The following is a 24,543-nucleotide window of genomic DNA, read 5'->3' as shown; positions in this document are numbered from 1 at the left end:
GTTCTTAGACTCAAGAAATTAGATTTTCATTGTGAAGGCCAAATAAATGTTTTAATTACACGGCATAGAAACAGGCGCACACAAACAACAGCCAAATGAGAATCCTACTAGTGGAATACCCATAAACTGTCAACAGCCTACGCCAGTCAAGGGAGGACCCCAGGAGGAACTTTGAAAGAAAACCTCACCAGACCCTATCCTAAGCCACGGGGAGGGTGCCACGCTGGGAGCCCACGCTTCCTGAGGATAACAGGAAGGGACGCCACCTGGCTTTACACCAACTCAGGCCAACCTGTGACCCCCGTAAAGAACCAACATGACAAACAAGGACATTTGAGGACACCAGGGCCCGTGCGGGCTCCAAAACACCCAGCACTGGACACATTCTGCACTGGCTGCCCTGAGGTACGGCAGGATACCCTCACCAAGAGGCATTGAGACCCTCCCCCACTCTTGGGGAAAGGAGGGCTCCAGTTCTAAGCTGCCACCACCCACCCTGCCCCTCCAGGAGGGCTCCTCGCCCACAGGAACCTCAACAGCCACACTTCTCAGCCAGATCCACAGAGTCGGTGGCCTTCTCAGCCACCTCTGCATGCTAGACCAGAAGCCACATGCACGACCACTCAGCAACCAGGGGGTGAAGGCAGAAGGGGCCCAGCAGATGGCACAGGAGGGCAGACTGTCAGGACGAAGAGGAGGCAGGCAGGTGAGGGCAGTGAAAACGCCCCAGGCCAAACCAAGATGTGCAGTAAGGGCTCAGGGCTAAGAGGAGAGGAAGTGAGTGTAGCTACATCTCTAAGACAGGACAGGAAGCTGGGAGGATCTGAGCAGGGCCATGCTGGATACACTAGGAAGGCCCTGGTTGCAGATTTTAGTCAAGGGTCAAAGAGGAAGTGGCTAGGAGCCTCCCTGCTGCTTAACCCTCTGACTAGGAAGGGAGGAAGGAGGCTCCTGCCAGGACTGGATTCCTGTGTTCTGTACACCAGGCAGTGACCGAGGACAGTTGGGACTTGAATGGGGAGACCAGAGAGGCAGACATGGGGACAGGACATTAAGGTGGGACTGGATGCATCTTGGGTAGGGTGCAATCCAAAGAGGGCCTGAGAACCAGACAGGAACATGACATGAGCAAGATGCTGGAGATGCTAAGTCTAGAGTAGACCCAAGAGCTTGGACCTAGGACCCTTGAGGATCCTGGCAGGACGAGGAGGCTCAGTCCAGATCAGTCCTGTGAGCCCCAGTAACACCCAGAAACCACCCAAGGCCAAGGAGAGCAGCCCGTGGAGGCACCTGTTGTGTCTTCTGACAGAGAGGGCAGCCGGAAGGTTTCACTTCCTCAGTGCTGCTGAGCTCATGCAGGAGGAATGTAAGAGGGAGTTAGCTGGCCGGTGTGGGTGGTGAAATGCCAGCGGGGACACCTAGGCATGGCCACAGCCTCCACCTGCTCCAGAGCAGGCAGTCAGCTGGGGACACACTGGTACTGCTGTCTTGGCCTGGAGGCAGTGGCAGGGACTTGAATGCCATTGGGCTGGCACCCTGAGGGAGGGCCAGTTTCTTTCCAGGTCTACATAGCAACACCTGCCCTGCCTGGAAAAGTGGGCCTGCGCTGAAGGAGGCTTATTTCCAGGCTCCTGGCCAATGTCATAACCTTTCTTTGGGTCACTTGACTTTCAGCTACCTTAAGAAATCCAGTGGAGCCGGGCGGTGGTGGCGCACGCCTTTAATCCCAGCACTCGGGAGGCAGAGGCAGGCGGATCTCTGTGAGTTCGAGACCAGCCTGGTCTACAAGAGCTAGTTCCAGGACAGGCTCCAAAGACACAGAGAAACCCTGTCTCGAAAAACCAAAAAAAAAAAAAAGAAATCCAGTGGCACCGGGCGGTGGTGGCGCACGCCTTTAATCCCAGCACTCGGGAGGCAGAGGCAGGCGGATCTCTGTGAGTTCGAGACCAGCCTGGTCTACAAGAGCTAGTTCCAGGACAGGCTCCAAAGCCACAGAGAAACCCTGTCTCGAAAAACCAAAAAAAAAAAAAAAAAAAAAAAAAAAAAAAAGAAATCCAGTGGCTCACCAAGGGGGGAATTCATCCAGAGTGTGTGTATACAGGTGCACACATACACTGGTGTGTGTCAGGGTCCCTCTGAGCCCAAGTCCATCTCATTGTTCAAGGGTTCATGCAGAAGTCATTCTGACGCGGTGCGCCATGCCTGGCGGCGGGTCCTGCCCCTCCTCATCCAGCTCCCCGCCTGGCTGGGAGAACCAGCTCCTGCCTGGGACTGTGAAGGTGCTAAGTGCAGCACTCAAAGGGAGAAGAGATCATCTTCCTTATCAACAACATGGGGCACAAAAGAGAAAAGCAGAAGCTGCAAGTTTTGATCTTGCAAAAATAAACAAACTCAAGATTCCCAGGAAGGAAGAACCTCCCATTCATGAAAGCCTGAAGCCAGGACTCCAAGCACAGGGCTGGGTGGCCCAGAGGCAAGTCTCAGGTGCACGCTCTCTCTCTCTCCTCTCTCTCTCTCTCTCTCTCTCTCTCTCTCTCTCTCTCTCTCGGCAAGACAGAATCCTACTCAATAAACAAGTACCTTCAAAGCCCATGCCAGTGACCTGCCTGCTCCAAAATAGGCCATGGCTGTGCAGAGGCTCCTTGGGTAGCTTTCCTGGACCAGGAACTATATTTAGAACCACAATTCTTTTACTTATTCACCTGCTCAATCAGTATTTATTAGCAACACCTTCCACACACCACATAAGGCTCTGGAGTACCTGCCAACCCACAAGAGACATCCTACAGAACCGGGGCCTCAGGAAGCCCACCGAAAGAGCATCAGCCCTCCAGCTAAACTTACACTGGCCCTTCACAGGCAGGGTGTCCTGTGGTCACTACAGCCTTGCCCCTGCTCTCTTTAAAGAAAAGTTTTCATCATGTAGCCCTACCTGGCCTGGAACTTTTTTTGGTTTTTGAAGACAGGGTTTCCCTGTGTAACAGCCCTAGTTTATCCTGGAACTTGCTTTGCAGACCAGGGTAGCCTCAAGCTCACAGAGATCCACCTGCCTGTGCCTCCCCAGTGCTGGGATCAAAGGCGTGCACCACCACTGCCTGGCATTGGAATTTTTTATCTTATTAGTCCAGGTCGGCCTGGAACTGAGAGCTCACCCCGTCTCTGCCTCTTGAGAGCTGGACTACAGGTGTGTGTCGCTACAAACTGCTCAGGCCCAGCTAACTCACTAGAAAGGCAGGCATCTGCTCTGCAGTCCAAGGCACTACCCAGGAGAGAGGGAACCCCACACACCCGTAGCTCCAGTGCAGGTTGACCCAGCAAGACCTGCCTAGGACGTCACATATCCAGGGAATAAAATCAACACCAGGTATTCAGCGAGCACAGAGGCTTGGCCCTGGGCTGTGCCTCTCTTAGTTAGAGTCAAAAAAGGTAGAAATATTTATATATTATTTTAGATTTTAAAAAAGACACAGGTTCCTAGAAGGAAACAGGTCTTCTAGAAAGGGAGCATGAAGTGGGACAGGAGTCTCGGACACAGGAGCGGGGCAGCCCAAGCAGAGGCCACCTGCCTACATGCCTCACTTCTAAACAGTGTGCCCTGTCCAAGGCAGAAGGAAGTTTGCTGTGGCCGAAACATTCTCCATTCTGGGCAGGAGAAGAAGAAATAGAGATACAGAGAGAGAGAGAACACTCATGTGCACACAGGGTCTCCTCGGCAGGATGTGGACATGTGAGGCAGGAAGAGAAGCCAGGACTGTTCCAGAGCAGAGGGCTGGATTCCTTGCTCCTCAGGGAGCAGTGATTCTACCAGAACCACAGGGCCAGCTTCAGTTCCCTAGGGTGCTTCAGGGTCAAAGAGATATATTATAGATAGACAGGTAGTCTTCAAACACTTCAGATATCTACAGAATATGGTATTTAAGATATTGTAAGAACACTGGTTCTTCTTCTTTTTTTTTTTAACGACAATGAGACATCTCTGCTCCTGGCAGCACCGATTTACTTCAGAGAAGATGGTGGGTATCAAAGAAACTCCATATGGAGTTAATTTTCTTTGTGGCAAAAATTAGCCACTGGGCAAGAAACTGCCTTTGCCTTGACTGCTGACAGTATGCACTCCTAATGGACAGGCAGGACAGAAAAGAAAGGACTGCTGGACTTTGCCAAGACAAGGTGGGACAGCCCTTCAAATATCCTGCTTCACAGAAAAGTCTGCCAGATATTCTAGGTCTGTAGGCAGAAGAACCTTGGGTGACTGTCCAGGCAGCCAGATGTCTGTCATTTCTTATTTTTGGAAGTTGTTTGCTCTGCACTTCCTGATTATTCAGGTAATATTATTTCCTTCTCAGGTCTCTGATGGAGTTGAAGACTTTATAGTTATATTTTTACTTGTTAACAAATTCAGAAAAGAAACTCACAAAAGAGGTGTAAAGTATATAAGGTTGACAGACATAAAAAGATAGTTTGGGGTTGGTAATGCAAGTTAGGATAAACAGTGGATTAGGTACAACACTTCAGACTCACCAAGACAGGATAGATAATGGAATAATTTCTCTGAATTTGTCAAATACAAATCGACTAGACATTGCTAATGTAATTATTGCCTATATATTTGTATATAGTTATTGTACTTATTATATATCGTTTTTCTGGGTTAGTTAAAACCCTTGCTTTTTGTTTAGACAAAAAGGGGGAGATGTAGATTTTGTTTATTTTTTGACAAATAAAGCTTGCCTGGAGATCAGAGCACAAGCCACCAGTTAACCATAGAGGCCAGGCAGTGGTGGCACACACCTTTGATCCCAGCACTAGGGAGGTGGAGACAGGAATATAAGGTGGGTGGAAACAGGACTTGGAACCATTCGGGCTGAGGACTGGACTCTCCCCATTCAGGCTGAGGATTCGTAGAGACGGGGTCTCCTCCATTCAGTCTAAGTACTTGTAGAGGTAAGAAGTCTCTGGTGCTGGCTGTTCTGCTTCTCTGATCTTTCAGCTTTCACCCTCTTGTTAAGACTAATCAGGATTCGCGCTTCATCGGTGGGCAAGCATCAGAAGAGAGGGACAGACCCCAGGACCTTTCAGGAGCTGCAAGGGGACCCAGATGTCACACAACAGGTTCCCCTGGAGGAGCTGCCAAAATTAAAAAAGAGACTCTGTCTTTGGTAGGGTGTTAGAGTGTGATAGGAACGGTGGCCTCGCATCAGGGAGAGCCAGAAGGCCTTCTTCCTCTCGCCCCAACTGTCCCCCAGGAACGACCCCCTGAGACGGCAGCAAACACTTGGCTGAGGACAGGCACAAACAACACTCAGCCTGCTTTTAGCAGGCCTTACAGCCCTGAGAAGGACCACTGAGTCCTACAGTCTGAGCTCACTGGGCCCAGAGCTTCCAAGCTACTCTCCTGCTGAGAGTTGGTAAGAGGTGAGCACAGCTGTTCCAAGCTGCTCTCTCCTTTCAGAGATCTCTGACATCTGAACCCCTCTTTCCCAGCTTGTTTCTGGAGACTCTGGAAGCTGCTGGGTACTCTAGGACTGACCTCTCCTGCACAAGATTCCTAAGGCTAGGGCTCCCAAAGGCAAAAGCCACACCAGAGCCTTGCACCTCGCCTAGGCCCTATGAAAAGAAACCCTTGGTCAGCTTTGCTAGAGGGGCTTGGTCAACAGGCCTGAGGAAATCCAAAAGCCAGATCCGTACCATCTGCCCCTGTGTGACAGCCACCGCTACAGGAACTGGTCAACACCCATCATTCCAGCAGCCTGGACGTGAGACCAAACAGCTTAACCGTGTCTTTCCTGTCTGTGACAGGAATGTCTGCTCATGCCAACCTCCACAAAGGCACAGCTTCCCAACAGACAGCTCCCGAAGTCGGTTACTCTGGTCTGGGTCACAGACTTTATCCTCAGGAAGACGGGCGGCTAGTGTAGGGAGAGACATGCAAACTATTAAACTGAAACCAAACTCCTGTTTTGTTTTGCTTTTTCACAGGGTCTCTCTACATAGCCCTGGTTGTCCTTGAACTTGCTACATAGAGCAGGCTGGTCTTGAACTTACATAGATCCTACTCCTGCCTCTTCCTCCCTAGTATTAGAATTAAAAGCATTCACCACCATGCCAGGTTCCTGGATCCAAATTCCTGATTGGGTCCTGTATAATGACATCACAACATGATACCCTGGGGACTCAGTGACATAAGCTGAGGACCTCAATTTGCTTAAATTGGCAGGAACAAGAAATACAATTAGCCTAGAAAGACAGGTCACCATGATTGAGACAGCCAGCCTCCGATGGCACTCCCTCCAGCTGTGAGGCAGATGTTGCCATGGCTGCATGCGCTAAGCCTGTCCTCTAGGCCCCACTGTCTGAATTTGAACCGTCTTTCAAGAGGTCACTAAGGTGAAACTCGGTCCCTAGTGAGGGCTCTAGGCCAGTCTGGCCGGTGTCTTTACAGAAAGGACCATGATACAGATACGGCGGGGGGGGGGGGGGGCATATGAAGACACAGGGAAGCCAGGTCCGTCTGCTGGCCAGGGAGAGGTCTCATCTCCTAGGGCTATCTGAGGACCATTGCTGGGCTCAGGTCATCAATTTCAGAACCGAGCCGGCCAGTGCTGGGTCACTCCCACATCCAGCATGGCGGGGCTGGAGTCAGTCTTCCCATTACTTCAGATGACAGAAGAGGTCTGAGAACACACAAGGCCACTCGCTGGCCCATCTCTCCCTTGAGTATGCTGGCCGAGGACCAGATTCACTGGAGCCAGACCCCCTTGGAACTGTCCCTCAGATCAGGCCTGACAGATGCTGCTACAGACAGGATTGCAGGACCATTGGTGCCCAGGTATCAGCTTGACACCCTTGCCTGAAGCCCCGACAGAGCTCTGAGAAACCTTCTGTCCCATGGGATGACGGTCCTGGTGGGCAGTGATAAGGTGGGGTCACAGGAGTGGAGGACCTCCTGAGATACCAGAGCCCAAGTCTGGTCTAGTCTGAAGCCCAGCTCAGTCTCCTACCAGTTAAAGAGCGCTGCCCTAACCCTAACCCCAGGGATGCTCCCTCACACAGCAGGCATGCATATGAGACTCTGAGAGCTGTGTCTGGGGAACAGTAGAAGGCACCCAAGACAGTCCACAGACAGTAAAGCTGAGGCCTCCACAGCCCAGAGCCACAGGACCGAGTGGTGACACACCTGGCCCTCTCCTGAAGCAGGGCTGGGACTCAGGCCTGACCACAGCCCAAGACTCCAATACCTGTACCCTGGTCATCAAAGCCCAAGATTCCAGTCCCAGGGCAGGATGGGTCTACCAAGGGTAAAGATGGACACCAGGCCTCACCTACCTGACATGGTCACCCAGGGTAGAGCCAGGCTCCATAAGCCTCTATAAAAGACGAAGAAGGGTGGAGGGCGCAGAGGGAGGGTGCAGAGGGACCGGGGTTTGGTCCATTCCAGGCACCTCTGCCTGCAGCTCCCTTTCCCGCAGTATAAAAGCCCAGCGGTAAGTAGTCGTATGCTTACACAGTTAGGAGCAGGCTCTACCTGGCCTGACGAGGGTCCAGGAAGACTAAGGCTCCTGTGGGTGGGGCGCCTGCCTCCCAACATCCCATTCCATTCCACGGGCACTGTTCCGTCACCCGTGGCAGCTGGGGCAGCTGGGGGTTACTCGGCACACTCCTCTTTGACGTTCCCCTGCTATGAGCGTGTCTCAGCCTACGAGCCGCTCCAAGATCATGAAGAGGAGGAGGAGGCCTAGTTGCTGGCTGGACACTAGAAAGTAACCAGCAACAGAAATGGTAGCACCTTGGAAGCTTGAAAGAGAATCCCAGAGCCACCCCAAAAGTGTTTTATCAGTACCCCTGAATGTTGAGGAGTGAGTGTTGGGGACCCTCAGATGATGACACCCCCAAGCTAAAATGCAGCTCAGAAGGGTCTGATCTCAAATGCAAGTAAGTTTTGGAGAATTCTTAACATTAAAAAATCTAATATTTACACCCCATCCAGGTTGTGGGTTTTTTTGTTTGTTTGTTTGTTTTTTGTTTTTGTTTTGTTTTGTTTTTGAGGCAGGGTCTCACTCTGTAGCCTGGCTGACTTGGGACTCATTATGTAGCCTAGACAGGCCTCAAACTCACAGGAATCTCCTGCCTTGGTCTCCCAAACACTGGGATTATGGGTGTGGATCTCTGTGTTCAGCTCCCCGACCCCTCCACCCCCAGCACTGTGTGGGGTCTGGAGCATGCTAGGAAAATGATCTGCCTCTGAGTTCTATACTCAGCCCCTACATAATCCTAAAGGAACTGCTGCAGGGCCCAAGTGGTGGCCCAGGCCCAGGCAGGCAGAGGTAGGACGTGCTAGCCTGACATACAGACTGAGACCCTCTGTCTCTCTGTCTCTGTCTGTCTCTGTCTCTCTGTCTGTCTGTCTCTCTGTCTCTCTCTGTCTCTCTGTCTCTCTCTCTGTCTCTCTCTCTGTCTCTGTCTCTCTCTCTCTCTCTCTCTCACACACACACACACACACACACAGTCACTGCAGTAAATAATTCCCAAGCCAGAGGAGAATGTTCTCGCTTGCTCAGGGGTCTCCTGTATCTAGACCAGAGGGTATTCTCTGTGGAACTTCTCACACCCTTTTCCACCAGAGGGCATGGGATTCAGGGCCTTCACCTCAGGCTAGGACATCAAGACTGGCTCCACCGGGCTCTGGAGCATCCACGGACCCTAGGATTATCCTAGTGTTCATGCCACAGCCCAGGTCACACAGGACTAGACACCGTTTTATGGCAGCCCACTGTGGAGCAGGCAGAGAAGAGCTGAGCTAGGCCTGGAAGGTGGGCTGCAGGCAGAAAGGGGTTCTTGTCAATGCCGGCAGCAGCTCAGCTGCAGGATACCCACACAGACGCAAAGCCTGGGCTTGCCCCAGGTTCTCAAGGTGATTCCTTGGAAACCATCAGCTAATGTCCCGCTTCTTCACCATCTCCACGCCACCCTGGCCACTCTGCCCCTTCCCACCCTCTACTTCCTCATCTCTCTGGCAAGGGAGCAACCTCAAGGGACTCCAGGACCCAGCAGGACAAAACTTTTGCTGCTAACGTTCTGACCTGTCTTGCCAGCCACACACCTGGGTCATCACCTCCAGGGAAACGGCACATGCTGGGCCCAAGCTCCTCAGGCCAAGGGCTGAAGAGCTGTCCCTGAGTGTGGGCAGATGGTAGCTCCAATGTCACCTCTTCAGAACCTAGAAATAAAATTTACTCAGACCTAACTGCTGTTGGGTTCCCATCAGAACCCAGCCAGGGCCCTGGGGATATATCAGGGAGATAAGTCACCCTGGTCACAGGGATAAAGGGGTCCTGAGTTTCCAAGCCTGGGCCTTGCGAGTGCACAGCACGGGCAGGAGGATTTAGGAGTGGTTCAGACTAGCTATGCCAGCCTCCCCCTGGACCTGCAGGCTGAAGCTTCCTAGCATGTGGTTCAGGGATGCAGCTGTACCCCTCGACCTCTCTGCCACCCCAGGTTGAGGCTCCTCCAGTCATCATGCAGCTGTACTTACACAATTGGGCTGGGGATGACTCAGAGCAGGGGGTGGCAGGGGTTGGAGGAAGGTGCCAATGGTCCACGCCCGTTGGTAATTATTCCAGGCGCAGGCAGGGAACACAACACAGTACCGTGTAATGCTGTGCTAAACGGGGTAAGCTGACAGTTGCCCAGGTGCCCTGAGCACAGGCCTTTCAGGGAAGTGAAGCTTCTCTACCTCGAGGCCTCAGCAGAAGACCAGGACAGGAAGGCAGCATGGGAGGCCCTGGGTATGAGCACCGGGAACTGAGACCCAGCACAGGAATCAGACCTAGTCAGCAGCAATCAACTGTCCGGGTATCGGCACAATGACAGCCACAGGCAATGCTGGTCCAGGATATTTAGCACAAAGGGGACCATGAGGGGCTAAGCAGAGACACCTTCCCTGCTCCTGCCGTGACACCTAGCTTTCTAGAGCAGGGCTAACATTTGCTCATCAGCGAGAAGATGGGCTGTCCCTCAGCCTCCCTGTGGCTTGCCTCCTCACGAAGCTAGGCCCTCCCCTGCAAGACCCTTTCCCTATGCCAGAGGGCAGGGTGCAGACCTCAGGGGCTGGCCCTTCGGAAACTGCAACCCAAGAACAGGACAGCAGCAAGACCTGAGCCCCCGCAGCACCCACTCAGCCCCTCCTGTTGTTGACAGCCTGGGAGCGGCACCAGCCTTCACTGTGACCTCGGGGCTGCGACAGTAAGTCAACCTTCCCCCAAAAGACTTACTCCAGCAAAGACCAACCACTCGGCAGGCACAGACAAGCACTCTTGCAAGCCAACCTGGACACGAAGATGACGATGCCCAGATGCCACTGGAACACCACAGTCACCTCCACCAGTGAACACCAACTGCACACAACAATGAGCTAGGCACTTCATAAGCTAGCACTCTGGATGGCCTACAGGACAAGGCCTGGGGACGTGGGCTGCAGAGCTGGTCAACTCAGAGGTCAGTACGGCAAACAATATGGTGCCTCTGTCACCCTGGCTGAACTGAAACGGAGACAAGATCTGAACTGCCATCCCTAAGATTCTGGCGGTGGGCAAGGACAGGTAACGCTTGAAGGGAGTGCTCAAAGGACAGGCCCAGACAGGTCTGCTCGGTGAGAGCAGACCCAGCCTCCCCACTGATAGGCCAGACCCGGAAGTGCCTATAATACACGTGTGCACACAGGAAAGAACACAGCACTGGCAGTTAGTGTCTGAGAAACTCTGCTTCACGGTCACTACCCAGCCCGCCCGTCTTAAAACAAGGGAAGAGTACCACTTCGGTGTGTGTGGAGAGCTTATGGTCCCACACTTCCATGGACCCCCAAAACATCCTTCTAGAGAAGTAGGAGGGATTTAGGAGGAATGGTGGGGGGCTCCTCCCTGCCAGACCTGACCAATCATAATACGAGTGGCCAGCTCAACTGCTCCAGGAACCTTTCGGTACCTGCTACCTTCATTGGACGGCTACATCGTGGCCAGGTCAGCTTTCTGCCAATAGCCACAATGTGAAGAAGATGACAGCCGCTGGGAACAATTCCAACCATTAGGCCCACGGCCCTGGGACCACAATACCAAAAGCAGCTTCTGCCAGGCTGCAAACCAAAGGAGAATGTAGCACCGTTCTTGAAGGAGTGATTGTCGCCCTCAAGGGTCATGGGGTTACCCAGGATCCAGGGCTTCTCATGGGCTATCATCCTTGAGAAAACACTAAACTTAGCCAGGCATAGAGCACGAGCCTATAATCTTAGCACCTGGAAGGTAGAGGTAGGAGAGTCAGGAATTCAAGGTCATCTTCAGCTGCGTAGTGAGGCTGAGGCAGGTCTAGCCTACCTGAAACCTTGTCTCAGAAAACCAACATCAAACCCTACGAGATGGTGCAGCAGGTGAGGGTGCTCACCACCAGCTGGCAGCTAGAGCGTGGCCACAGCCCACTTGGTAGGAGAGAACACACTCCCACAAGTTGTCCTCTAACCACCACGTGGGAGCTGTGCGGCACATGCATGCACACACACGCACACACACACACACATGCATGCACACAAATAAAAATTTGGAAAGAAAAATGTCAGGCATGGCGATACACACCTTTAATCCCAGCACTGGGGAGGCAGAGGCAGGCGGATCTCTATGAGTTCCAGGCCAGCCTGGTCTACATATGAGTTCCAGGACAGCCAGGGCTACATAGTGAGACCCTGTCTCGAAAACATCAACAAATTAGCTGATCTGACCCTCTCTTCTCATCCCACCAGGGTGTCATCAAGCTGCTAAAGAAGTCACTTCTGTACACTCAGAGGGACCCAAAATGGCTCTGAGGCGTTAGCCTGACTTATTCTGAAGAGCACAGATACACTTTCTTTCACCTGGGCAGAAGACCCTGCCTCCGGAAATCTAGGCCCAATCCAGGTACCACCCAGGGTGGACACCAGTCAGACTCCAGTTTCTGTTGCCTGTGCATGAGGGGGGAGGGGCGGCAGGTCTTCTTTGCCTAGGGCTCCCCTTCTCCACAGGGCCCAAAGGCCTACGGATAAGCTCCTGGTGAACAGCATGAAGCTGTCCTGTTTTTCTTTCCTTCATCTTTCATGAAATTCCCCGAGGACATAGCTCCCAAGGGAACTGAGCCACCAGGAAAGAGGTCAAAGACTGCGTTCTTCCAGGAGGAAAATCAAAACTGTACATTTTATTCTTGAATCCTTAATCAGCAGGGCCAAGGACAAGCATCTCTCTCTGCCAAGGCAAACACCGCTCAGAACTGCAGCTGAAGTGATGCAGGGGCCAAAGCAAACAGTGGAACTGCATGCGGGTGACACGGAGCAGAGCCACGTCCCAGCCTTCCCAAGAGGTCCTGCCAGCACAGGAACAGCCCCGAGCAGGGAGTCAGTCACCACACGTCCCAGGAGAAGACGCATGGCAGACTGGCTGGACCAGCCTACAGCTGCACACTGGCAGCTCTGGCTCTTCCCCGACTGTGCCTCTGTGTGGGCCGGGTATCTCCTGGCCCACACGCCAAAGCTGCCCAACCTGTACCAGCGCCACCACACACCGTGGAGTTCTGAGGAACAAAACACAACATGAGAACTGAGCACTGGTGTCAAAGACTCAGTATTGGGCCCCTAGAGGGTACGAGAGCCACTGGCTTACCCGGCAGGAAAGTCCTTCGGACGTCTGCATCCTACCTGTGCCCACACCTCCAAAGCTTGTGAAGATCTCACGCCACATGTTCACCCGGAAGGAGTGCCAACCACTGCCCAAACAGCAAATGACCCACGAGGAGTCCACCCTGAGTGCCCAGCCTGCTAGCCTGCAGCCACTGCTGGACGGCCTGCCCGGAGGGCCAAGACCCAGAGAGTTTCTCTGCCACCGCAGCAGCATGTGGGGGAAGCCTGGAGCTGGGAGTGCAGGCTGACTGCCCAGGCAGGAGTCTTACTAAGGAGGACTGTGGGATTCTCCAGAGTGAAGCTACTCCTCACGCCCTGCATATTCTCGACAGGGAAGTTCCTGTTTAATGGTTCCAGTGCAGAACCAGGAAAAATGGGGAGGTGCAGACTGTGACCAGGACTTCTCTCTCACCCCTGCAGTAAAGAGCAAACTGTAATGGAACTAATGACTAATAATTTAATAAACCTCACTCCCCTGACAGCATGTGCTTGCTTCCACAGAGCACACCACGGAGTCTTTGGATACTAAACAGAAAACCCAAAGGCTGCTCTGAATCCCGTTTGCTGGTGGTTCCAACACAGCTTTGGAGCTCCTTCAGCCCCTCCACCCACCCTCAGGATTCCTCCAGACCCACGTAGCTACAACTTTAAAGCCTTTATTAAAGGATAAATTAAAAGTATAAACTGCCCCCCGGACTCCAGCCGACACCTAAGGGGCCACCCTAGAAGCTTCCGTCTGCTGCCGGCAGCGGAGTGAGCACAGCTAAGGGGGTTTCACAAGCCGCTGCCTAGGAAGGCGCAGCCATGCCTGGTTCCTACAAACAGAAACTGTTGCCCTGGAGCAGAGCACGGTCTCATTCAGCCATGAACCAGCAGCTCCCTGTAAAAACCAGAGTCTGATCGCAAGCCTTCCGCTGACCCTTCAGACACAGTTTTGAAATAATGCCTGGCTTTGTAAGAGCACTGCCACGGACCGGTCAGGGCAGGGATCTCTCTCTTGAAAAAAAAAAGAAAATGTCCCTGGGAACTGCAGTGGGCCTGGTGCCATCAGGGAGCCCCAGGCTGTGTTATTGGAGGTGGGGGGCCAGGACTGTGAGAACCCATACTGAAGAAACGGGAAATGGCCCGTCCATCTGGACCCAAGGCACAGACATAACACGACAGCAGGGGGCTTGTCGAGGGGGCCAGAGGAAGGCTCTGCAGTTCTATGAGAAACTGTCATCTCACAGATGAGAATGTGCATGCGACTCTTAACACATATCAGAAGCAAAAGCAGGCGCGTCAGCCTCCTACACAATTAGTCTTCTCCCTCTGCGGTTACATAAGATGATGGATTATCTGTCCACCCATCCAACCTGCCAGCGCTCGACCTCCCACTTGGGGCTACGTCCATTAACAGCCGTAAAGGAGTTGTGGAAAGGGAAAGCCTGTTGAGGAGAAAGTGCCCAGAGGCTGGCATAACAGCGCCTAGGAGAGCCCTACGGTGCCAACGCGCCAAGCAAGCGCAGGGCTACGGACCGCTGCAGTCTGCAACCCCCACGCCGCCCCCGCTCCCTCTTCCCCTCACTCCGGGGTGGCAGAGCAGCCCAGGCTTCGCGCCGCTCGGTCCCTCTGGACGCCGGGGCAGACAGGCGTACCGAGGGAGCACGCGCGCGCGGGGGCCGAGCGCCGTCGGGGTGGGGGCGCCCACTCGTGCTCGGGGACTGCGCGGACCGCGGCGGGCGCAAGGACCCTGGGCGGGCGCGGCCACCTGTGACCAACCGAAGATCGGCCCACCCCACCCGCAGTCCGGGAGCCGGTGTCCGGCTCGGGCCTGAAGACTCAGGGGCGCACTCGGGGCCGCGCTGGAAACTCACCTTGTAGACATTTTCCGTGAGCCGGTGCATCTCCTCCGAGCGTGAAAGCGACATGGTCCTGGGTCCCGGCTACACCACAGACCAAAGAAGGAGAACAGGCGGCAGTAAGGAAGGCGACGGACACAGCTACAGGAAAAGGCGCGCAGACCAGGACCACAGAGCTCAGCGCCCGGCGGCCATGGCTTTTATAGCCGCTCAGGCCCCACCCCATTTAGACCCCGCCCCCGGGCCCCGCCCCCGCCGCGCCCGGATCACCGCCCCCGGCTGTCCGCCCCCGCCCAACCCAGCCGCTGCTAGGTAACCGCCGGGCCCGCTCCCGCGCCGTCCTTCCCATTGGTGGGTTTCGGAGGCGGGGGCGCAGGGCGGGGATAGAGGCGGGACTCGGAGGCCGGCTGCGGGCAGCGATTGGCCGGCCGCCGGGAGGCGGAGGCGCGGCGCGCGCCGAGGCCCTGGAGCAGCCTGAGGGGGCCGGAGCGACAGCCGGGCTGGGGGCGGGAAGCGGGGGCGGGGTGGCGCAGGAAGGAGCGAGCTCGGGGTGTGGGCGGTGCGGGGGGCACTCGGGAGGGAGGCAGCGATCGGGGCTGCAGGCCCGCGAGGGTCCCGCAGGAGTGCGCCGGTGTCTCCCGTGCTATTGCAGGTGAGTCGGCGAGGCGTGCGGTCACCCCGGACGGTCTTCCGGAAGGGAGGACTCCCGGGGCGGGAGTGGGTGGAGACAGAGGAGGGTGCTGAATTAGAGGGAGGATCCTGAGCGCAGGAGGGCAGGCGCTGGACGGAGGTTTAGGATTCTGAGAAGAGGACCCAGGAGAGGGGCGCGTGGGGCGTGGAGAGAATCCTGGAGGGTGGTGTGGTAGGGAAAGGAGTGGGGGCGGGAGTGGGGTGGGAAGCTCCGGGGGAGGAGCCTCCCAGCCCAGCGGCTGGCGGTATCAGGAAGGCTTGGCGGAGGAAACTGACCAGGTTGGCACGCGGGGTTCCAGCACAGTTCCTTTGGAGAAATATTTACATAAATTAAGCGAGCATAGAGCAATTATTTGCTTTACATTGTAAAACACCAGAGCTGAATGTTTCCTTTTAATTAAACATAACACTCCAGCATCCATTTCCTGGACAGCTGGTCACTCCACTCCTTCAGCAACCCAGAGGACTCCGTGGCGCGGCTGTCAGACAGTTCGCAGGGACTCAGACGGGTCCCGTTCACTCTGCTACACGTGTAAGAAGCACAGGGAGGGATTTAGAAAGCACAGGACAGAGATTTGGCTTCCTGTTCTTTCAGCCACTGGCCCTAGTGTCCTCTTTTTCTTTATTGTTTGGGTCATTTTAATCTCTATCCCTGTGTATCTATTTTCTCGGGCTCTTTCGGTTGCAAGTGGCAGAAAGCCAACTTAAATTTTATTTTTGAACTTTAATTTTTCATTGACTCTTGCAACTGATTGGTCACAGTTGCCCCTCCCTCCCTGTATCTGTTGATCTAGACCAGCATGGTCTATCCCGTTCCATCCCGCCACACATTGATCCCTCCCTGATCTGAAGGCCAACAGGGAGCTGGTGCACAGGGGTAGAGGCAGCCCCTCCGTGCTTGCCCTCAGAAGATCGGGGCCATAGAGGAGAGTGAGAGGCAGAGGTTGGCAGGAAAAACAGGAGGTCTCTCTGGGAGAGGGAGAAGGGGCTCCCCCAGAAAAGTTCCCATGGTCTGGGCTACCCCCCCCCCTTCTTCTGCAACAACCCAAGACTCTTTCCCTACACCACCTACCCACAGTCACCCTGTTCTGTCCAAGGACCACACTCACATGGGTGACAGACTCAAGCCAGCTGTTTTCCCACAGCCTCAGGCCTGGATAACTTCCATGGGAGTCCACAGTGGGAAGAGGGGTGTGAGGACACTTGGGTGGAAATGAACCTGCATCCTGCCTGCAGCTCAGTGCACTGTGACCGACGGCTGGCACAGAGAGGACTACTTTGGGAGCAGGGCGGGGACAAGAGGGAGACAGTCAGGACCTGTCTTCACGTCCAGCCTACAAGGACAGGTTTCCTTTAGCTCTCTAGCGGGTGATCCTAGCCCGAGTCTAGACTTCAGCGATGTTCCCTGGAGCCTTTCTGAGCCAGGCAGAAAGTAGTGAGGGCACCAACGGTCAAAGTTCACATCGCTGAGTGGGTAGGCACGCTGTAAACGGGGCGTCCAGATCTACCAGGACACTGGCTGCAAGTGGAGTTAGGAGGCCCCTTGTTACCTGGCTCCTCTTCATCCAAAGACCATTACAAATCTCATCTTAGACCTTTTCCCACTGCATTGGTGGATGGGGAATCTGCTTACTTTCCTAAAGGTTCTGCCGCCTGGCAGCTGGGAAATTATGGCTCGTGTGTGGGCTTGCACCCACTTCTGTCCATCAGGGGTGGAGGAAACCATCGTCAAGGTGGAACCATTGTCATCCGCTCTTCCTGCGTCTCCCCAAGAGGAATAGTGAGAAGTACTGCCCGGGTGGCGACTGCCAGCCAGCATACCCTCCCAGACCTCCCACGGTGCTGAGGTGGGAATGGGGCTCACTGGTCCAAGTTCTGAGGTGGATGGGAGAAGCTCTGGAGAGTCACTGAGAGCCCAGACTAGTGTCCATATGCTGCTGACTTTCCTCTTTGGGGACTGTCAGCCCTCCCTGAGTAGAAATTGGCAGTCCCCTAGCCATATGTAATCCACATATAATCCATGCGTCCACTCCTCTGAGTGCCACGAGCCTTGTAGTCAGCGTGTGTAACACTGAGCCCAGGGTCCAAGGCAAGACCAACCTCTGATCCACAGTGCCGCGGGTCACCGGTTCAGGGTGGGCATCGCCGGAGACGGGCTGGGGGTGGGGAGCGCCCGTGTGTATGTCTCCACGAGCTTATTTTTAGTTGAGTTATATAAGTGGCTTCATCCCGGCGTCATGTAGGAAGGGGGGGGGGTCTCAGATTTAATTACAGGATGACAGCCTTTGCATTTCAAGCAAGCTGTTCTCCTGGCAAGGCAGGCACGGATTGGGAGTCTGTGCTCAGCAGAAGCCACCCTTGGGGAAGTGACCCCCAGCAGGCTGTCACCCTGCCTTCACCTCCTTCATTTTCAGCCACTTTGCTGAGCTTGGCTTAGGAGGGTAGCCATTTGTCTAAGGTCTCCAAAGATGGTGGGAGATCTGTGCCTCTTAAGGGGGAGCTCTCCACCCCCACCCTACCCCACCTGGCAGCTCTTTCTCTCCCCGAGGGAGGGCTCTCCCAATCAGAACTCTTCTGTTTTCATTCCCAGGCTAAAGCTTTTGTAATAGGTAACCAGAAAGTTCTAGTAGGAGAGACAGAGAGGTACAGGAGCTTGTGCTTCTGGGGCTTCAGAAAAAGCCTTCCTTTTCTCCCTCTACACCCCGGTCACCCATGTTGACTTCTTCCATTCTGCTTGGCAGGTGCCTGGGCCAGGCCTGAGGACAGAAGCATTCTTGTCTGTAGGACAATCTGAATGGCTGGCCAGCTTCTTGCCTAGAACTTTATCAGCACAACCGTGCTGGGAGCTTGAGGTGGGAGTCTCACTCCTCCCAGCAGGAAGTCTGTTTCTGCTGCAATCACTTGGGTTTCACCTGGTCTTAAAGGCATAGCCTGCCACAGTGGATGGGGACAGGTTGAGACCTGACCGTGTCAGGCTAGGGGGGTGGGTGCAGTGTGAGGAAAAGGCCTGGGTTTAAGGAGTTCATTCTAGAAACCAGTCAGCTTGCAGGGGCAGGGCAGACACTTCATGGCTCTGGCCAGGTCCCCAACCCTCCCCCATCCCCCAAAGCAGACCTTAGGGTGCTGAGCAGTGTTGGGAGGAGTCAGGGAGTACAGAGCCATGTGGAGGACTCACGATATTTTAGAGACTGGCACTGCCCTGAACAGGGCGCTCTTCCCCCTCAGTTTCCCCTCCCAAGCCCAGCAAGGACAGTACAGTAGACCCCTGGCCTCTGACCAGTGCTCGCCGTGGTGCCTTGTCCCCCATCGTGACTAAAGGCAGAGAGACCGCAACCCTGGGGAGCCTGAGGAGACAGGAAGATGGAAGGTACCCTGAAGTCCTGTTGGGTCCCGGACAGGGACACGAGATCTAGCCTGGAGAACTCTAAATGAACTGTGGACTTTAGTTAATGTGTTAGCCCTGGCCCCGGAATCGGAGTAAATGTATCACACTAAGGCAACAAACTAACAATAGCTGGGTCGGCTCTGGCCGACTTAGGATGTCTGAGGCGCTGGGCTTCGTCCCTGGGCTTCGTCCCTGGGACCTCTCAAAAGAAGAAAACAAAGAGGAGGCTGTGGAGTGTCTTTGCTCTGAATGAGGAAATGTAGACCAAAGGACCTTGCAGGGCCCTGGGCTACAGGTCAGAGGGTGCTGGGAGCTGGCTCTGCACAGGGCCCATCCCTGCCTCGCTAGAGCTGAGGTCTGGCAAGCAGTTGGGCTCTCCTGCTCTCCCAGATGTCAGTGCTTCTCTCCCTCCGCCCATACTGCACCTCGGCTTTACTCTCCGCCTGATGTGGTTCGGACCTTGCTTCTCTAGCCTCCATGTGGGTCCTGCGTTCTGCTGTAGGAGGCAGATGAGTCCTGCACACCTGTTTCTGGTGTCCTGTCTCTGCTCACACGTACAGTGTGGCTGGAAAGAAGGGACCAGGCGGGGCATTTGCCTGGTGGGTGGAGGTGTGAGCCTGGTCTTTTGGTTTTCCAGAGTGTTACCTGACTCTGCCTCTGTCCTCTTAAACACACTAGAAAGTTCCATTCACAACTGCGACCTCCCACAGAGCCTCCCCTACAGGCAGTCCCAGGAAGGCAGAGGTGTGGGAGATAGACCCTCCCACCCTGCCCTGTCGCCCTGGTATGGGGGGGGGAAGCTTCCCCAGCAACCACCCCCCTTATGTAATCTGCACATCACATCGGCATGACTCCAGGTGCCTGTGGGAGGTAGCGCGGGGGTGAGTGCAGGGGCGCAAACAAGCCTTGAAGTTTCCTTGGGTGCTTCTCCTCTTGTTACATTCCAGCGTCAATCCTGCGTCTGCCAGCTCGGTCACCCACTTGCCTATTAGAATACATTAACTGACAATGCAGACTTAAATAACTCCGGCAGGTGACGGGCTGCAGCGGCGGGCGCCCTCTGCACCGAACCCTTGTGCAGCTGGCCCAGTGAGCTCAGAGGACTGCGGTCCAGAGATGGGACCGTGAGTGGACCTGAGGTTGGTGGGGAGGTGCAGCCGGCAGTCACACAAACATACACAAGACCACACTTGAGTGCTGGGATTCGGGTGCCCTTGGCAACACAGAAAGCCCACCCCACGTCAGGCACACCTGTTCCTTCTGTACATACCCCGCTTGTGGTGGGGTTGTGCCCTAAATGGGTAAATAAGCTGAAAAAGTGCTATTCCGGTATCAGGGCAAGACTACTCTGAAGCCAGCTGGAGCAGCAGGAGCAGCAGCAGCAGCTTATCCTGGGCAGACCTGGCTGTGCCCTCCTGCTCCGCAGAGTGCCCTACATAGGCCTGAGTGGTCCCTTACCTTCCCTGGGGTAGGATGAAAACCAAACCTTGCTTCCTGATCACTGTACAGATTCGCTCATCCCCAAACAAAACATCCCCTCTGCTTCCTTGTTGCTCTGCCTCTTACGTTGCCTCGAACAGGTCTAAAGGTGTTTTCAGGTTGTGACAGAGGACATTGTTTTCCAGACCCTGAAGTCAAAAGACACCCAACCTGGGAGCCCTGGGGTGTTCCGCCAGGTCCTTCCCCACTGCAGCACAGCCGTCCCCAGCTGGTCCTGCCAGAGTGAGAAGCCCAGACATGTACACACTGCTTCCCATGCTCACAGATGGCTTCCCTGCCCAGGGCTGGCTGCTGCTAATTTCGGCTGCTGGAGGCTCCGTGCGCGCTCTCTCTTTTTTTAATCCCATGTTTATTTAAAGCCAGATTTTGAAATCTTGTCTTCAACTCTGAAATCTGAAATTTTCTTGCAGCGGATCTTACCCCCGACCACACACACACACAGAGGACACAAAGTCTAGGGAGGTTTGAGAACAACTGGTCAGGGCCCCTCACAGCAACCATGTTGCGTCAGCATGGGGCTCAGGAGATCCCTCGAACATGTTTGGTGTTTCCATGTAAACAGGGGGAAGCCGTGTGGAGTGTCTGATCAGAGGCCAGCGCCTCCCCTGCTGCCTGGAGCTGCGGGCGGGGCGGACTGGGACAGTACTGACTCATCTCTGCCACAGCCCTGCCACAGGGCCTGTTGTGGCCCAGGGCCTGGGACCCCAGTGCCAATCTTCAGTCATCTCTCGGGCTCTCAGAGCTCCCCTTACCCATGGAAGCCACCTCCAGGCTCTTCCTGCTTTCTGGGAGATGCAGCCCACCCAGAAGGGATCCTCCTGGTTTAGGGCTCAGTAGAGGACGTGTCCAGCTCACTGGTGTGTTGACACAACACTGGACTGCTCTCAGGCGGACAGTGCCATGTCGTATCTACCCAGTGTCCTCTGCCCCCGAGTCTGGGACCCAGAAGACTACACCCTGGCATGAGCACTTTAGAGACACGAGGGTGCACCCAGTGCATGGCACACAACCACAGCTCCCCTTGGCCAGGGCTGAGGCAGAACCGGCTCCAGGAGGAAGGTGTGCACCCAGGGAAGCAGCAGAGCGTCTAAGACACTGGCCAGGTTCCCCTGCCCGCCTCTGCCTCTTCCTCACCAGACCCAGAAGTCTGGTCAGACAAAGATGACTGGGAGAGTCCTGGGTGCTAAGCTTGGCAGTGTCGTGTCTCCAGCAGTGTCTTCTCTCGGGGCTGGGACACAGAGGACTGTAGAACGCTAGCTGTCCCCTGTCCATATGAGAGGAATACTCTGTCCTTGCCAGGAAACCATGGCTCCAAAAGGACAGGCGCAGCATTTCACCCCCGTCCAACCAAAGGTCAGCCGTCCAGCCTTTCCAAATGTCACTCTGCAGCCAGTGCTGGCAGGAACGCGGAGCTGCCAATGTGCCATGGAATTTACTGCTAACGCTCACCCCAGGCCAACAAAATCCTTTCTGCTCAGCCTGAGGAGTTGGCTTTCTGAGTCACAGAGCCGGTCTTGGTGAACTTGGTGGTGTTTCCCTGTCTTCCCGGGCTCCCAGTGTTTCCAAGGAGAACACCCCATATTCTGGATTCCAGAGGCTTAGGCAGGACACAGGCTCAGATCTCCAGAGCCCTGAAGTTGAACTGTGTGACCTGGCTGTTTCTTCAGACGTGTGTGTGCGTGTGTGTTTGTGTATCCGTGTGTATGTGTGTGTGTGTATGTGTGTGTGTGTATGTGTGTGTGTGTGTGTGTATGTGTGTGTATCCATATGTCCGTCCGTCCGTGTTCTTGAGCACTGTGTCGCTGTTGACATGAGAACAATTGGAGCAGAGCCCGTGAGTGGTTCCTGGGCTTCCAGCCTGACTGCTTTTATCTAGGACCTCATCCCTTTGGGTTTTACGAAAGACATCAGGGATCCTTGCTGAGGACTCCCTGAATGTCTTCATCCTTCTGAGAGTTCCCTTTGCTGCCCCCTGGTGGAACGTCAAAGAAAGTCGCCCTGGCATGGTGAGAGTGGACTTTGTGAGACCGGCTGCACCTAGGAAGCGAATGATCCAGGCAGTCGCCGACCTTTGGCTTGCCCTGGCTCCAGAAGGAAGGTTAAACTTCTTCCTTCAGCTGAGGAAGAGAGAGGAGGCAGACGGCTGCCACAGTGGGCCCTGCCAGAGCCTGTGGAGGGGACATGGCAGCTCGTGCACCTACCAACCTGGGGCTTCCGGGGAATGCTGCTCATGCTGTTTTCTTAGGAGAGGGGTAAGTCACCTAAAACGAGCACACCTCTTAAGGTGTGCAGTTCTGTCCGTTTGAGTGACAGGCAGTGGTTTATAACCTGTACCCACCGCCATCTGTCTGCCAAGTGCAAAGTCGTTTTTTCTCTTCCCTCGAGAGTTTCGTGTTTGCTGGCTTGGGTTTTGGTTGGTTGTTGTCCCTTTGTTTTTGAGATAGGGTCTCATGTAGCCCGAGTTGACCTCGAACTTGTGGTGTGGTTGAGCTTCCCAGTCCTCCCGTTGCCACCTCCCAAGTGCTAGGAGCTGGGATTGAAGGTGGCGCGCATGTGTGAGGTGCAGGCCCTCCCCGGACAAGCCATATCCTCAGCCCGGAACTGATTGTCGTGGAGATTCTGTGCTCAACTCGCAAGGAGCTGGCTGCCATTCTCCCCTCTCTGGGGATCCTTGAGGCTGCCAGGTCCCCTCTATCCTTACCAGCACACCTTACCCCCCCCCCGTTGTTTTAGACCATAACCAGGAGTGGAGCCATTGATTTCCTTACCATCTCCCTGGTGGCTAATGAGGGGCTTGCAGCCTCTTCTTCTCCGGGTGTCGTTTGTTATGATGACTTTATCCCATGGAGAACATCATATGTGAACATGCATCTACATGACTCCTAATGTAGTCACCCCCCCCAGCGCCACCCATACCCCCTCCCACATTCATGATCTTGTCTTTGTTGTTATTGTTACATTTATATTTAATGTGTATATGTACACACACATAGAAATAATTCACCGAGTCCCTTAGCTTTGAGTCTGTGCACATATGTCCAGGGCTGACCTCTTAGGACTGGACAGGAGTCTTTTTGTTTTTGTTTGTTTTTTGAGACAGGGTTTCTCCGTGTAACAGTCTTAACTGTCCTGGAACTAGCTATGCAGACCAGGCTGGCCTCAAACTCAATAGAGATCCGCCTGCCTCTGCCTCCCAAGTGCTGGGATTAAAGGCGTGCACCCCCACCGCCTGACTGAGTCTTCTCTTTTTAGAAAGGAGCCATAGCCTTCACTCCAGCGCTTCATATGGGAAGGAGCGTGCAGGTCACGTGCCTCGGGACAGCCAGCTCTGGCAGTGCCCACTGACGCAGCCATGTGAGTCAGGTGAGGGAGAAGTCCCCAGCTGCTCCTTACAGACACTTGTGAGAGCCCAGGTTAGCATGGGCAGGGCTGAGAGGTAGCAGCCAGGTCAATCCCTGCCAGGGGACAGCACCCAGGACTGAGGGGTGGAGTAGGCAAGCCTTACTCACAGGGAAGGGGAATAGCGGCCCAGGACAAAGTGGGTTTTCCCAAGTCACGAGCCTGAGGATGGGTGGTAGACAACCTCTTCCCGATAGGTACAGTTGTGCCGTCTGCCCCTGGCGGCTGGAGCCGTGGTGGCTTCGGCAGGAGTGAACTTGTGGAAGAGTGTCAGGGAGAGGTCAGGAAAAGAGCAGCGGCAGCTAGCCCCTGCGTGAGGACCAGCAGTCATCAGAAGCAGAGCGGTAGCCCGGTGTCACCCTCCCACCACAGCCATTGCTAACCTGGGGGGCTGCTGTCACCACACCCTGCACATGGTCCTCCAACCTCATTGTCCCTATAAGCAGGGGAGCTCTGGCTGGCCCCCAGGGGACTCCGCCGACTCCCAACTAGTGGAGGTCAGAGGACAGCTTGTCTGAGTTGATTCTCCCCTATCATTGAGTCCCAAGCATTGAACTCAAGGCCTCAGGCTTGACAGCAAGCATGTCCACTACTTTACTGCCGCACTGGCCTAGTGGAAGGGTCTCTGTATGGTTCTGGCTGTCCAGGAACTCGCTCTGTGGACCAGGCTAACTTTGAACTCAGAGCTACACCTGCCTCTGCCTCTAGCCCTGGAAGTAAAAGTGTGCGCCGCCACGCCCAGCCCAGTCTCCACTCTTGTCTCTCAACTCCTCAGAAGTCCCCGTGCTCTTGAGCTAAAATGAGGACAATATAAACTATTTTTAAACAGTCATCACAGAAATGAGCAAGGGTGACGCCTCCCAGAGGCTGAGCAGCAGGGAGCTGGGCCAGTGTCCTTGCAGAAGTGCTGTCCCTGCAGGGCTGCAGTGGTCCCCCGCAGGGCTGTGGCTCAGGCAGACATTCCTGAGAAGGCTCTGCTCAGGAGGAAGGGAATGCTTGTGGCCTGCTCAGGCTGGGGGCCAAGGGAGTTTCCACCC

General features: G+C 54.8%; 1 protein-coding gene across 6 annotated transcripts in view; it reads right to left on the bottom strand.

The window, feature by feature from the left end:
- Nucleotides 1–14,703, bottom strand: part of LOC121444607 (brain-specific angiogenesis inhibitor 1-associated protein 2) — a 65,725-nt gene extending 51,022 nt beyond the window's left edge. For all 6 annotated transcript variants that reach the window (XM_041646467.1, XM_041646468.1, XM_041646465.1 and 3 more), the window contains exon 1: nt 14,548–14,703. In XM_041646467.1, coding sequence (XP_041502401.1) covers nt 14,548–14,601 — 54 coding nt within the window. In that variant the 5' untranslated portion in view covers nt 14,602–14,703. The remainder of the gene's footprint in view (nt 1–14,547) is intronic.
- Between the last annotated feature and the right edge of the window lie 9,840 nt (nt 14,704–24,543).

This window comes from Microtus oregoni, unplaced genomic scaffold (assembly GCF_018167655.1).
Source record: "Microtus oregoni isolate MIOR12 unplaced genomic scaffold, Mior012 000134F_ref0000037, whole genome shotgun sequence".
Lineage (NCBI taxonomy): Eukaryota > Metazoa > Chordata > Mammalia > Rodentia > Cricetidae > Microtus > Microtus oregoni.
The sequence above is the reverse complement of the archived record's forward strand: the minus strand, read 5'-3'. Positions and strand labels throughout refer to the sequence as shown.